The 13,568-nt window shown below is 52.9% G+C and overlaps 1 protein-coding gene across 2 annotated transcripts; it reads right to left on the reverse strand.

The window, feature by feature from the left end:
* Positions 1–2,169: 2,169 nt before the first annotated feature.
* On the reverse strand, positions 2,170–12,537 carry IBSP (integrin binding sialoprotein). 2 transcript variants are annotated; one of them, XM_065688841.1, is made up of 7 exons: positions 12,274–12,537; positions 5,925–5,989; positions 5,783–5,833; positions 5,599–5,670; positions 5,366–5,425; positions 3,256–3,357; positions 2,170–2,943 (listed from the first exon to the last, which is right to left on the reverse strand). In XM_065688841.1, the coding sequence occupies exons 2-7, from the start codon at positions 5,976–5,978 to the stop codon at positions 2,350–2,352; spliced, it is 933 nt and encodes a 310-aa protein (XP_065544913.1). In that variant the 5' UTR covers positions 5,979–5,989; positions 12,274–12,537; the 3' UTR covers positions 2,170–2,349. The 2 variants fall into 2 exon arrangements, with proteins under 2 accessions (XP_065544913.1, XP_065544922.1); XM_065688850.1 differs by lacking the exon at positions 12,274–12,537 and adding an exon at positions 8,128–8,136.
* Positions 12,538–13,568: the final 1,031 nt, after the last annotated feature.

The raw sequence follows: 13,568 nt of genomic DNA on the forward strand, positions 1-13,568 counted from the left end.
AGGCAGGTCCCAGCAGCAGACCGTGGAGGCTGTGTCCACTTTGCTGAAATTTAAAGTTGGCCCTGGATGTGCAGAGCCAATCAGCTTCTGCCCAGGGACATTTGTCAGGGCTGGCAGCACCCGCAGATAACCAGGGGGAGTAATTTCCAGCTAAAAATGTGTTTGTGGTAGAAGACAGCTATCAAATGTTCCACCTGGCTGGATAAACAGAAAGCACGGGTTATAAATATCTGTTCTGAAGGCGAAATTGCTCGATGATTAGCGCAGATCTTAGCGTGGCACACGTCCAACCTGGTTATTGATAAGATGGGGTGCAGGGGGTTTTAACGTGCCCACTGTGACTGACATGGGAAAGCCTGACAGGGCTGCAGGAACAGAAGGGTGATACAATGAGCTTGTCCTGGTCACAGCCACAACAGGCACTGTGGGACAGTGCTGGCCAAGCTGAGAGCTGCCACCACACCATAGCTTCTGACGCTTGCTTTTAGGGTTTCAACCTCAGCCCGCCTGAGGCTGAGCACCTCAGCCTGGTGCAAGTGCAAAGTAAAAGAGTGGTTTAAAAAAATAGGTATTTTTTCTTGCAGGGTTTGCACAGGTCCCTTCAAGCCCACCTTTGCTGTAGGAAGGTGCTACAAGGATGTGCACAACATATGTAGTCTACTCCTGCACCCTCTATCTTTGGTGGTATTGCTAGTCACCTACACATATGCCAAGGGGGTTGCCCATGCTGTGGGCAGCCTGGCTAGGTGGCTCACTGTGGTGATGGTGACAACAGCTCCCACCCCGCATGACACCCTGCTTCAAACTAAACCCTGGGAGTGGGCACAACCATTGCATTAACACCAGAAATACTCAAAACATCAGCATCCAGCCTCAGGGGGGAGCAAATCTCAGGGCCAGGAGGAAACTTGCCCTTTCCACCAGGCCAGGGAGCTGTGGTTGGATGCAGCCCTGTGGATGCTGGAGCAGTGGCCAGTGCGCTTTGGCTCAGGGAAGCAGAGCTTTGGCCAGGTGCCTGTGGGGACTGACGTGCATGGGACTGGGCCATGTGCCCCGTGGGAGCAGGACCTGGCCCTTGGCAGTGCCAGGGCCCTTTGTCCCTGCTGGTTCCCTGACGTCTTTGGGCACCCCTGGGGATGTGGACAATGGGGTTCCCCTACCACAAAAGCTTGCAGGGCTCCCCAGTGCCCCCACAGGTATCTGGCTCTGGGCTCCCATCCTGTAGGCAGCACCCCCTGCCATCTTGGCGGCTGCAGCCCAGCTTTGGCACGTGGAGGTGGTTTTGTACAGTGGCCAGCAGTGGAGAATAGAAACTCAATCTACAGCTTGATCTATACTGGAAGCTGAACACAGGTTTCCCTTCCAGGAGTGCGAGGACAGCATGGTACCTGCCGTAACTCATCACTTTTCATAAAAGGGGGCACCTGCCTGGAACCCAGAGGAATTTGGTCCTTCCCCATCCCTGGTGCTGATCCCCAGTTGACTGGGCCCATGCTCACATGGGGAGGTGCCTCTGGGTAGAGATCTGGGGACCACAAGCCAGGCATCCCCATCTCTGATATAGGAGGCAAGTAGAGGCACCACTGCCACTGCGACACCCCTACCTTGCCCTGGGGATGAGACGGTGTGGCGGGGAGAGATGTGGACTGTTTTGGGCGGCAGCACTCATGTCCAAAACACACGTCCAATGTGCCTGGATTTGATGTGACCCACATGCCTGGCTCAGAGCTGCAGGAGCAAAGCTGTCATTACAGGGATGTGCATTTAGAGCTAGTGATGCACGAAAAGAGAAATTAACGTCATTACCTTTATTAATATTGCCTGGTACGTGGTCAGGCTATGGGAGGCATGCTGCCAAGGAGTGGAAGATGTAAAGTTATCATCACCCACATATTGCAAATTCACGCCAACTCTACGTAAGACATGGCAGTAATCCCACAGCAGTGACCCTGAAAATGCCCTTTCATTTTTTGGAGTGGACTCTACAGAGGCATTCTTAGTTAGTCTTTCTGCTTCTCCCTCCTTTTGTGTGCACCTGAGCTGGAATAAGGAGATTTAACCCTGAGCAGCATGAGCACCTGCAGCCCCTCAAATCCACCAAGCGTTGTGCTGCCCCGCTGACCCCAGTGAATTTGGCAGCAAAGCTTTTGTCACCAACAAGCTCCGTTCTGTTGCTTTATTTCGTTTTGCTTCGTAAAATACAAAAAAAGGATGGGACAGAGCCAGTGCACACCACAAGCTGCCCAGCATCCCCTCTGGCACGCGGCAGCTGCAGGGAGCATGCGGATGGATGTTCCTGACTGGGATGGGCAGGAGGGGCCAGCACTGGGGCTGCCCCTCACTCCCTGCTCACTGGCTGTAGTAGTAATCCTGGCCATACACATCATAGCCGTGCCCCTTGTAGTAGCCGTACTCATCCTCGTAGGCCCGGTAGCTGTCCCCACGGGCATACTCATCCTGCTCCCCATAGCTGCCGTCGGTGGTGCCCTCGTCCCCCCGGCCATGGCTCCCAACCGTCACCTCGTACTCCCACTGCTCCTCAGCTGTGGTGGCATACGTGGGTGCCACATCTCCTGTGGTGGTTGCCTGGGTCAGCCCTTCTTCATTGGTGGTGCTGGAAATGGTGGTGGCTTCGGTTTCCTCCTCCTCTTCCTCCTCTTCTTCTTCTTCTTCTTCCTCTTCCTCCTCTTCCTCCTCCTCCTCCTCAGCTGCACCAGCGCTCTCCTGAGCCACTGCAGTGCCATTGCCATGAGGTCCATCTGCTCCCTCAGTGGTGTTGGTGCTTGTGCCATTGATGCCACTCTCATTCTCGGCTATCTCTTCCTCTTCCTCCTCTTCCTCCTCTTCCTCTTCATTCTCATCACTGTCTTCATTTTCAGAGTCACCCCCCTTGCCCACAGTGCTGTTCCTGCCCGCCTTCAGGGGCCCTTGACAGCCCTTGCCCTGGCAGGGGAAAATGACACAGTTTTAGTTGGGTGCTGGGAGGTTACAGCTTTTTGGTGCCACATGACATGGGGCAGGTGTGGGCAGAGCTGAGCATCACCCCCATCCCTTGAATGGCAAGACTGCCTTTTTGGGGTGCCCCTTCCAACCCTCCTGACAAGTTAATTGTCAGAGCTTGGTCCAGCTATGGGTATCTTGCACAGCAGACCCTCAAGCAGAAAAGGGGTGGAGGGCATACCATTGGTGCAAGCAAACATGCATTGAACATAACCCCCATCCATGGGAGCTCCCCTCCAGCCCCCCAAAACACACCTGCTGGGGGCATGCAAGGTCTCCTCCCAGCCCACCCTTGCTGTCTCCAGGGGCTGCTCCAATGAGGTGGCTCTCTGCCTTGGTGCCAGCATGGGATGGCTTCTGCAAGGACAGGGAGAGAAGAGGGTGGGTGGTCAGCAGTGGGAGAGCAGCACAGCCCCCCCAGCAGTGACAGGGGCACACAGCATCCCTGCACGGTGTTTGGCACTGCTCCGAGTTTCCTTCTTTCCCACGGGTCTCGCCCTAGGCTGAAGTCAAGAAGCTGCAGCAGGGCAGCCCCAGCCATGCAATTAAGTGGTGGTGGCTGGAGCTGGGTGTTCCCATTCTGGCTACACATTTTGCTTTAAGAAGCATCTAAAGGGTTGCTTTTGAAGTTCCCTCTCCCAGCTTCCAACAAACAAAGAAAGCCACAGGCACACTACTTGCAAACACACTATACATGAGGTGTAGATAGATGGCAAGAGCATGACAGCAAGGCAGGAGCCCCAGCCCCACCCAGCAGTAAGCCATCAGCATCACTCAGCCCCAGGGACCACACAGCAGAGGGGGTCCCTCAGCAGGGTGCACAGCAGTCCATGCTGCTAAGAGGAAACAAATAACCCAGATTCAAGCAGAGGCTGGAGCAACCACTGTAGAACTGGTGGGGCAGCTCATCCTCTCCATAGCCCTTAGAGCACCTTGCCACCAGCAAATGAACCCAGGCATGGCAGGGAGACACAGGGTCACCGCCATCCCTGCCCAGGGCAATTCCCATTGCTCATGTGCCAAGACCAAGGATGCTCACCCTGGTGTTTTGGGCCAACTCAGACACTTAAAATATGGGTGTATCTGAAGCCAGACGAAAAAACAGGCTGTTTTTCTCTCCACTGGGGAGCCACTAGATTGCATGGTGAAGCCAGCTGTAGTGAGTCTGCAGGAGGGATGCCCCCCATCTAGTAGCCAATATAATCGTGCTCTTTATATACCTGAGGGGTTTGTAAAGACCTTGGGGCCTTTAATTGTGATTTATTCTGCTGACCATCCCCTGCATCCCTGCTCCAGAACAGCCACTGCTCTGCTGCCCTTGACACAAAAAGGGCTGCCTGGAACAGCAGGCTGCATTCATTCCCCAGATGCAGCTACATTCATGCGTATCACTTAATTCCTTCATCAGGAATGAAATTCCCCCTTTGGCTGTCTCATATCACTACTTGAAATTGTCCCTAATGATCTCAGTGGTAGGAAAGAGCAAGAGGCAGAAAGGGGCAAATTGCAGGGAGGTGCAGAGGCCACCTCATGCTGCACCCCAGCCCCAGGCAGGCCTGCAAAGGGGGGTTCAAGAGCAGATGCCCAGGCTTACACTCCTGTTAAAAAGACCCCTGAAACTGGCATTCAAATCACTAAAAAGAGTTGGGGGGGGGGGGGAAGGGAAAAGAGGTGATTACACCTGACACATAGGTTTCTGAGTACGCTGTATCCCTGTGTCAGAGCACTTGTATACCTGAGACTACTGGATTATTTGTGAGCATTTGTAGCCTGGTGGGGCACAAGACACCTTTGTAATCCCCGGCTTTTAATTCTGGACCTGAGTGACTCTCTCAAATACAGTGGTACCAATCTCATGTTGACCCAGAAGACAGGAGCAGCATTTCCAGCTGGGCTGGTACAGATGTGCATTTCCCAATATAGCATCAGTCTGTGTCCCTTCACACAGACACGTGCAAAGCATAACTGTACTTCCCACAGCAATACTATCAGCAGTATGGGGGCAATGCACCCTGAAAGGAGAAGGTAAGAGGAGTCCCTAACTGTGCTTTTTGCCTGTGTGAGCCTCCCTGTTTCTGCCCTTTGGATTGTCCTGCTCCTTTCTGAGCCACTGAAAATGGAAACCCAGAAAGTTTGTCTCAGTTGTTGGTGCATCCAGCGCCTATCCTCTTTAGAAAGGAAATAAAAAGAGAAAACATACAAAACACAATCAAATAAAGCCTAGAGCAGCAAATCCAGTCTCATCCAGAGCGCAAGGCTGTGGGCGGTCAGCAGCCACAAAAGATGATGAGCAGAAACTACAAAACCAAAGAAAGACCCAAAATTCCCGTATTTGTTTTGCAGGCTGCTGGTTTGCTGTACTCACCCCCCCTTCCTCCTCTTCCTCATCTGAGCCGTCCCCCTCTTCCTCCGATGAGTCACTGCCCTAAGGAGATGGAAAACCAAGCCATAGGTAGCCAGACTGGAGGATCTCCATTAGCATCACAACTGTGACGCTTGCCCGCAAGGCAGTGGCAAACCGTGCCCCCAGCTCATCTGGGTCAGAATATCCACATTCTGTGGGCAGCGAAGCATCAGCAGCCTCTCTGAAGCACCCACCTGGTACCGTTGCTGCGGGGGATACAGGTAGGCATATCTGTACAGGTAATACCGGTGCCTGCTCTTGAGCACCTATCGAGAGAAGAAGGGGGTAAATCCCACTAGGCTGGGGCTTGAGTGACCGAAACATTCCCATCCTCAAGCACTGCGAGGGGCTGGGCATGTGGGATGGGGGACATCCTACCGCGTTTTCTTCTGAGTCATCCAACTTGGCTCGCCGCAGCCAGCTCTTGACCTGAGGGAAAGGGTGGGTTGGCACATGTCTCACACCAGCCCCACTGAGGCCAGGGGGTGCCAGGGTGTCCCCCCAAATGCCTGGCACTCACCGAAAAGGCACATGCTATCCCCACCAGGCAGGCGAAGACCAGGGCAGTCCTCATGGCTGCTTTCTCTAGGAACAGCAAAACATGGCAAGGACTTGCTTTCTAGCTACCCCAAACCATAGGGGCGTCTGCATCCACATGGGTGAGTGGAGAGAGGAAAGGCTGATCTCCAGCAACCTCTTGATGGGGTCACCCAACCCCTCCAGAGATCCAAGTCCTTCTTTTTGTATTTGAACAAATCTACATTTTAGTTTTGGAAGAAGCCAGAAGAGTAAGTTTCACCCAGTAGCGGATGCCTTTCTTTCCCTGGGCTGGACCAGTCGCTCTTACTTCCCCATTGCCTCCAAGTGAGTAGGGAATGCCAGTCCCCATTGGAGATGGAACAGGAGCAGCCAGCAGGAGCACTGCCCACTGTGGCCGCTCTCCCACAGCTGTGCAACCTGCTCGGAGTCTGCCCAGGGAGCAATGCTCATGGGAATTACACCACAGAGAGCTAACCTCATGGAGGAAAAATAAATATGCAAGCAAAAAAAAAAAAAAAGAATATAATTGCTTCTACAGTCTGCATTGACTAAAATAGCACTGGCGGGGCACAAAGGCAAGAAGCCTGCTGCAGGCATATCTGGGGGGGAGGCTTGGCTCTAGGCAGGTCTGAGCTGCACTCCCTAAGTGCCACCAAAACTCAGCCTGCTTGCCTTCACCATGGCCCCAGCAAGGAACACGCCTGGTCTTTCCCCCAGCACCCCAGGGAGGATGCTCCCAGCACCAGTCAGGCACAGTAACCTTCCTTTTTCCTACTCTTCCTCCGGCTAAACCCACCACCAGTTGTGCTGAGGTTTCTCTGGGGGGCAGGGGAGTTGTTATATTTATCTGCACTTGAATTTCCCCCCTTTGTTTAACTCAGGCTAGAAAACAGCTGGCCACGTGCCACCTTCCCTGGCCATGCAGCGAGGCTATGGATGATCATCCCCTCCACCCAAGTGCTCCATGAAGGCACAGACCCAGGAAAAGCCTAAAAGCAGCATCCAGCCCCACCAGCAAGCCGAGTCCCTCCATTCCCCACAGAAAGCAGGCAGCAATGCACAACGCGGACAGGAAAAGCAGCAGCAAGCTTACCCAGCCCCAGCACCGATGGCTACCTGTGGAGTCAGCCAGCACTGATTTCCTCGCGCTGCTTCCCACTGGGATATAAGGTCTATTTTTGCCCCCTCCCCCCAGCCAGTCACCGCCCTGTCCAGAGTGACGCCAGCCCTCCAGCGTGCACCAGAAAACCCCCAAACTTGAGTGCCGGCAGATTTGGTGCACAAACATAGCGGCCGCACTGCTGCCAAACCCGGGAAGGTTTGCACTGTGCCGCTTAATTGAGGGTCTGGCCTCAGAGCAACGGCCAGAGGAGGCCGGAGGGTATAATAACACCCTGGGTTTAAATGAAAATAAATATTGGGAAATCTGTTCTCGGGGGGTGTCTGCCTCCCCTTTTGAGAAATCCTGTCACTGTTTTTTCAAGCAGACAAAAAAGACCAACCTCAAAGGCCTGGCTCCACAGGCACTTGGGCATAGCCACTAAAGACAAAAAAAGGCTAAATCCAAACAAATCACTTTCCAGGCTGTCTGCAGAGGTGAAATGGGCCTCAGGAAGGGCAGGGGAAGAAAAGGGGACTCGGATACAGGTGTTACCAGTCCCGCTTTGAGAGCCATTTCTGCAACAGTGGTGCTACAGAATGCAGGTCTGCGTCATTTCTCATGCCCCCTGAACCACACAGACCCATGCAGGGGCCGCCTGGCTCTGCATACTCAGGTGTTGCCCAGCTGAAACCTGGTGGCCCTGTACATGTCCCCAGCAAGGCAGAATAACCACCTGGGGCAAAAAAGATGCAAAAACTCCACCCTCAAGGCCGCCCAAAGCTCAGTAGGGACCTTGGCTGCAGGGTACAGCCAGTGGTCAGAGAGCTCCTGCCCTGCACCTCATGGCAGGGGATGGGGGCACATGGATGCTGCAGTGCCCTCTGGCACTCAGCTCTGCAGAGAAATCCTTTCCCTATATTTACTGTATCTGGCTGGTATTTTAGCCATTCATCTCTCCAGTGCACCTCTGCTCCTCTTTCCCAGATTTTTCTTGCATGAGTGATGCAGTGATGATGGCAAAGGCCCCTTCCTGATCATGCATGTGTGCAGGCTGCAGCAGCTCAGGGAAATGGCTACTCACCGAATGCAGCTTTGCTTACCACAGTGGCAAGGAGAATTGCAAATTCCTCTTGATGCCTTCAGCCCTACAACCCCCAGAGAGGGAACAGCTGTGCTGGAAAATGCAGGTCGATTCATGATTGGGTTAGCCAGTGATCAAACGCTGGTTATTTAGGGCAGAAAAATCCTCTTTGCAGTGGAAGACCTGAACACTCATGTTTCTGCTCAAAATCAGAGGCTGAAAGCCTCACCCACATTCAGGGGAGCCGTTTGAGTCTGAATTTGATTAGAAAGCAAAGGATTTCCAGTTAATCGAATTCCCAGGTCAGGAGCAGAAGACGAAGTGGAGTTTTTTTGTTGTTATTTTAGAATGGTTAGGGTTGGACAGGACCTCAAGATCATCTAGTTCCAACCCCCCTGCCATGGACAGGGACACCTCACACTAAACCATCCCACACAAGGCTTCATCCAACCTGGCCTAGAACACTGCCAGGGATGGAGCACTCACAACCTCCCTGGGCAACCGATTCCAGTGTCTTATTTTGTCTTATTTTGTTCATCACCACATCAACAGGTACATGGTGGGAAGTTGCTAACTGCTGAACAAACACTATGCACATCACATGCTTTTGGGGATCAAGAGGTCCCTTGAGCCCACTCAGCAGTCCATCAAGCCAGGCCATGTGCCCACTATGCAACCCCTGGGGGTGCAGGGCTCAGCAGTGCCTGCCCCAGGGGCTTCAAAGCCCATTGTGTCACTGTGAGGAGCCTTAATTACAAGGGAGGCCTGGAGCTGGCCGTGGCTTTAGGCTGGCGCCTCGGGCCAGGAAAAACCACACACACCAGGAAAAAAAAAAAAGAAAAGAAGGGAAAGAAAAGGATCTGTGCAGTTTTCCTATGCCAACGCAGCAGCCTATGGTAAAGACAGGCATCAGCATCGCGAGGGGCTCAGCATCCCCCATCCCCATGGAGCTGGGGTGGCTGGAGGGGTGATGGGGGGCAGAGGACAGAGGCAGCCCCGCTTCCCACTGCTCCATGGGCTGCCCTGTGCAGGAGAGCAGCGAGCATGTGCCCAGCTTTGAGGTTGAATTTCATCAGGGTTGAGGAACAGAGAGTGCTGGTGGGAGGCAATTTCTAATGTAATTAAAGGGCTGCTGCTGTAGGCTGCTTAAAAAAAAAAGAGAACTGACTATAAAAAATGTGTATTTCACCCAAGATCCCTAAAAAGCACCTAAAAAGGATAATTACTGTGTGCTGAAGTGCTCCCGCGGCCAGCACCTATGTTTAGCCCCTGAGCCAGGGAGTGTGCAGGCTACCGGCAGCAGCAACCTCACAGCACCATGCAGGGAAGTTGGACAAACACGTCCAAAATGTTCCTATTTGAAAGAATAATAATAAATACGTTTTAAAAGGCATCACATCTCAGGATTGGAGCAGTTTAATGAAAATAAACTTGTCTTTGTAGCTAGAAACAGAACATGGAAGAGCTCACCTGCCTCCAGGGGATGTGCAAAACCCCAGTACCAAAACCCCATTTTTCAGGGCCACACTGAGATGATGGGCAGGAGTGTTGATTTGCTGGAGGGTAGGAAGGCTCTGCAGAGGGATCTGGACAGGTTGGACCCATGGGCTGTGGCCAGTGGTATGAGGTTCAACAAGGCAAACTGCTGGGTCCTGCACTTGGGTCACAGCAACCACACGCAACGCTCCAGGCTTGGGGAAGAGTGGCTGGAAAGCTGCCCGAAGGAAAAGGACCTGGGGGTGCTGTTGACAGAGCTGAACATGAGCAGCTTGTGCCCGGGTGGCCAAGAAGGGCAGCAGCATCCTGGCCTGTATCAGAAACAGTGTGGCCGGCAGGGCCAGGGCAGTGATCATCCCCTGTACTGGTGAGGCCGCACCTTGAATCCTGTGCTCAGTTCTGGGCCCCTCACTGCAAGAGAGACACTGAGGTGCTGGAGCGGGTCCAGAGGATGACAGAGCTGGTGAAGGGTCTGTAGCACAAGTCTGATGAGGAGCGGCTGAGGGAACTGGGGCTGTTTGGTCTGGAGAAGAGAAGTCTGGGGGGGGGGACCTTATCGCTCTCTACCTGAAAGGAGGATGAAGAGAGGCGGGGGTTGGTCTCTTCTCCCAAGTACCAAGTGATAGGACAAAAGGGAATGGCCTCAAGCTGTGCCAGGGGAGGTTTAGACTGGATATTAGGAACCATTTCTTCACTGAAAAGGTGATCAGGCATTGGAACAGGCTGCCTGGAGCAGTGGTGGAACCACTATCCCTGGAAGTGTTCAAAAATGAGGCCCTCAGCGACACGGTTTAGTAGTGGGCATGGCAGTCCTGAGGTAATGGTTGGACTTGATGATCTTAACGGTGTTTTCCAACCCAGGTGATTCTGTGATTCCATGACAGGGCGGGTGTGCAGCACACAGCACATGCATGCAAACGCAATGGCTTCCCTTCCTCACCCCCATCGGTTTTTCACTGTGTACAAGCACGCTGCCATGTTGCTCATTACACGCTTTGGTGAGTGAGCGGGGGTCAGGCCGGCAGCCTGCTCCCAAAGCCCTGTACGGGCACATCGCTGCCCTCGCACAGCAGGCGATGACAACCCCGTGTCCCAGCGCCGGTGCGGTTTGTGCCAGCCGCTGACACCAGCTCAGTGCTGCAACTGGGTGGGCTTGCACGCAGCACGGCCCGGCAGGGGCACTGCCTATGGCTTTGATGTAGGAGCCGGAGCCCACGGAGACCTCTCGGTCAGCGCGTGCCTGCCTGGTGCAGGCTGACACGGCTCCTATGTCCAAATGTAATTGTTATTTTTGCAGGGTGGTGAGTGCTGGAGCAGCGTGCTCCCGTCTTGCTCGGGCCCGCTGAGGGGCCAAGGCTGTGGTTGGGGCTGCACCAGGCTATTTCCACGCCCTGGAGCTATTCTGGAAGGAAACCTCAGGGACAAAAATAAGTAAAGAAAAACAAAGCCAGAAAGACACATTGAGCGTGGAGGCCAAGGTGCTGCTGCAGCCAGGGAAAAGGGCACCCCTGCCATGCAGCCCAGTGGCCATGGCACCTCCAAAACTGGGGGAGAAAGCATCAGAGGCAGAGCTTACCCCAGCTCCCACCTCTCCCCATGTGCTGTTAGAGACAGGAGCGTGTGTGCCAGGGTAACAGACTGGTGAGTGAAGTGATGAGCAAGGAGAGGGTGCCCCAGCAACAGCATAAGAATCCCTTTCTTATCCTCCCTTACCTCTCATGACATAAATCTAAACACAAACCAACATCGGATGGGCGTAGAGCTTGTTATTTTTTTGCAAGCAGTCAATTTTAGAATAAAAGCAGGAGGAGAAAACACCTAAACTGCACCACGTATCAGCCTCAGGTATCAGTACACAACCTTTGCATATTGGGCCTCTGCAAGTAAACATCTAATATAATTTTCCTTTTTTTTCTGAGGCAAGAAACCAGATAAAGGAAATGAATTCTATTCACGTGCCTGGCAAAATGTGGGCCACAAGTAGCTCTGAAACGCAAGCACTCTGAGGTGGCCTGAACTCTGGGGAACAGAAACCCAGCAAACCACCTAGGCAAGGTCACAGCGTCATCCCAAATCCCAGCACCTGCCACCACCCAGGTCCTCACGTGTCTGAGCAATACCTGTATATCAAATTTCCTCCATTTTTTTTTGCTTGATTTGTTTTTTTCAGGAGGAAGAAACCACGCACCAGACAGAGTGAGTTACCAGGACTGGTCCCACCACCAGGTTGCTGCCTCCAACTGTATGTGAGCACCCTCAAACACAGCCACATGACAGAAACAGGAGGAAAACAGCCCAAATAAACCCCACAAAAGCACCCATTTTCAGGAGGAGAGCAGGCAGACAGCCCAGGTCCATTGCAGAGGTACCCACTGATAACCAGCACACCCAGCTCAGGAACTGAGCTGTCTGCCTAAGTCAGATCAGTGTCCCTGAACACTCAGGCACCTGTCTGGTGTGAAGGCACCAGCGATGGCTGCCATCCTCCCCTCCACGCAGGCCCTTCTCAAAGATTGCTGCATTTGGGCTTAAAGAGTTGCCATCTGCAGCAGAGGCCTGTGTCAGCAGGGAACCACTGGCTTGCACTGGGTATTTGTTATGTTGTGTACCAGCATGAGTTGTAAAACATACACACAAACAAGTACATACCTGTTGCACCTTAACACTCAGGCACTCTGAAAAAGAAGGTTTTGAAAGTTTTCGTGCTATAATGGACCTAATTTTTGCTCTGTGCATGAAACAGCATCAAGTCTGCAAGAGGAAAAGAAAGCGCTGCCTCTGTTCCCCAGTTGCAGGTTCAGCTCTTGTCTTCAGACATCTGATACCTCCTGCTAAAACAAAACACCAGCTCTTTGCAGCTTTGTATTTCAGGATGTGAAAACAGAAAAATCTGAACTGCAACCATTTGTTCACTCTTTAAGGTATCCATGGAGAGTTCTGGGGGTACCATGCAGGTGGATGCCAATGCTTTCACTCTATGTGCCCAACTCAGTGCTGGGGCAGTGCTGGAAGGACCATAAAACTCCCACGACATGGCTGTGCTGGGGGAGTGGGGGAAAGTTATTTGCTATTGAAGTGCATGGCAATAAAAGGAGCTGGAATAAGAAATTCCTTAGAGCATTCAAAAGGCTTGTAACATTTTGGGGTTTCACTGAGGTCAGAGGCTATTTTCCCACAGCTGAGACATTTCTTTTGTTCAGATTGACGGCAGCAGCGATTCCATCAGAGGTTTTTCCTCCCCATTGAAAAGGGCAGAGAAACACAAACTCTCCTGGCCTCAGCTGGTGAGCAGCAGTTCTCATCATAGAATCATAGAATGACTTGGGTTGGAAAAGACCTTAGAGCTCATTCAGTTCCAACCCCCTGCCACTGGCAGGGACACCTTCCACTAGACCAGGTTGCTCAAAGCCCCATCCTACCTGGCCTTGAACACTGCCAGGGACAGGGCAGACACATCTTCTCTGGGCAACCTGTGCAAGTGCATCACCACCCTCACAGAGTGTGGGTTCACTTCAGCTTAAAGCCATTCCCCCTTATCCTGTCACTACGTGTCCTTGTATAAAGTCCTTCTCCAGCTTTCTTATTGACCCTTTTAGGTATAAGACTGCTTTAAGATCTCCCTGGAGCCTTCTCTTACCCAGCTCTCTCAGCTTGACTTCACAGGAGAGGTCCATCACAGAAATCCATCCAGGGGGCACAGAAGACACAGTCCCATCTGATTGTTTCTTCCACAGATGTTCCCATTTTGGTAAGGCAAACAGGGGCCAAGAAGAAGCCCTGCAGCCAGCTGCATCACTCAGCCAGCCATGGGAAGCCCTTGGCTGTGCAGCTAGCAGAGCCACTGCTGGATGGAGAGGTGCTCTGTGGGTCGTGAGGATCTCTCTCCCACCCAAGCCAGGAAAATCAGGGGGTTGAAAGCATTCAGCTTGCATGCCATGGCCACC

This window comes from Lathamus discolor, chromosome 1 (assembly GCF_037157495.1).
Source record: "Lathamus discolor isolate bLatDis1 chromosome 1, bLatDis1.hap1, whole genome shotgun sequence".
NCBI classification, from domain to species: Eukaryota; Metazoa; Chordata; class Aves; order Psittaciformes; family Psittacidae; genus Lathamus; species Lathamus discolor.

Bases quoted from the DNA above. Each gene is read 5' to 3' on its own strand.
- IBSP (XM_065688841.1), bottom strand. From the start codon at position 5,978: ATGAGGACTGCCCTGGTCTTCGCCTGCCTGGTGGGGATAGCATGTGCC. The intron at 5,426-5,598 runs GTGGGTGCTTCA...CCATCTCCTTAG, and splicing joins CCCCGCAGCAACGGTACCAG to GGCAGTGACTCATCGGAGGA. The intron at 3,358-5,365 runs GTGAGTACAGCA...CTGTCCTTGCAG, and splicing joins AGGAAGAGGAGGAAGGGGGG to AAGCCATCCCATGCTGGCAC.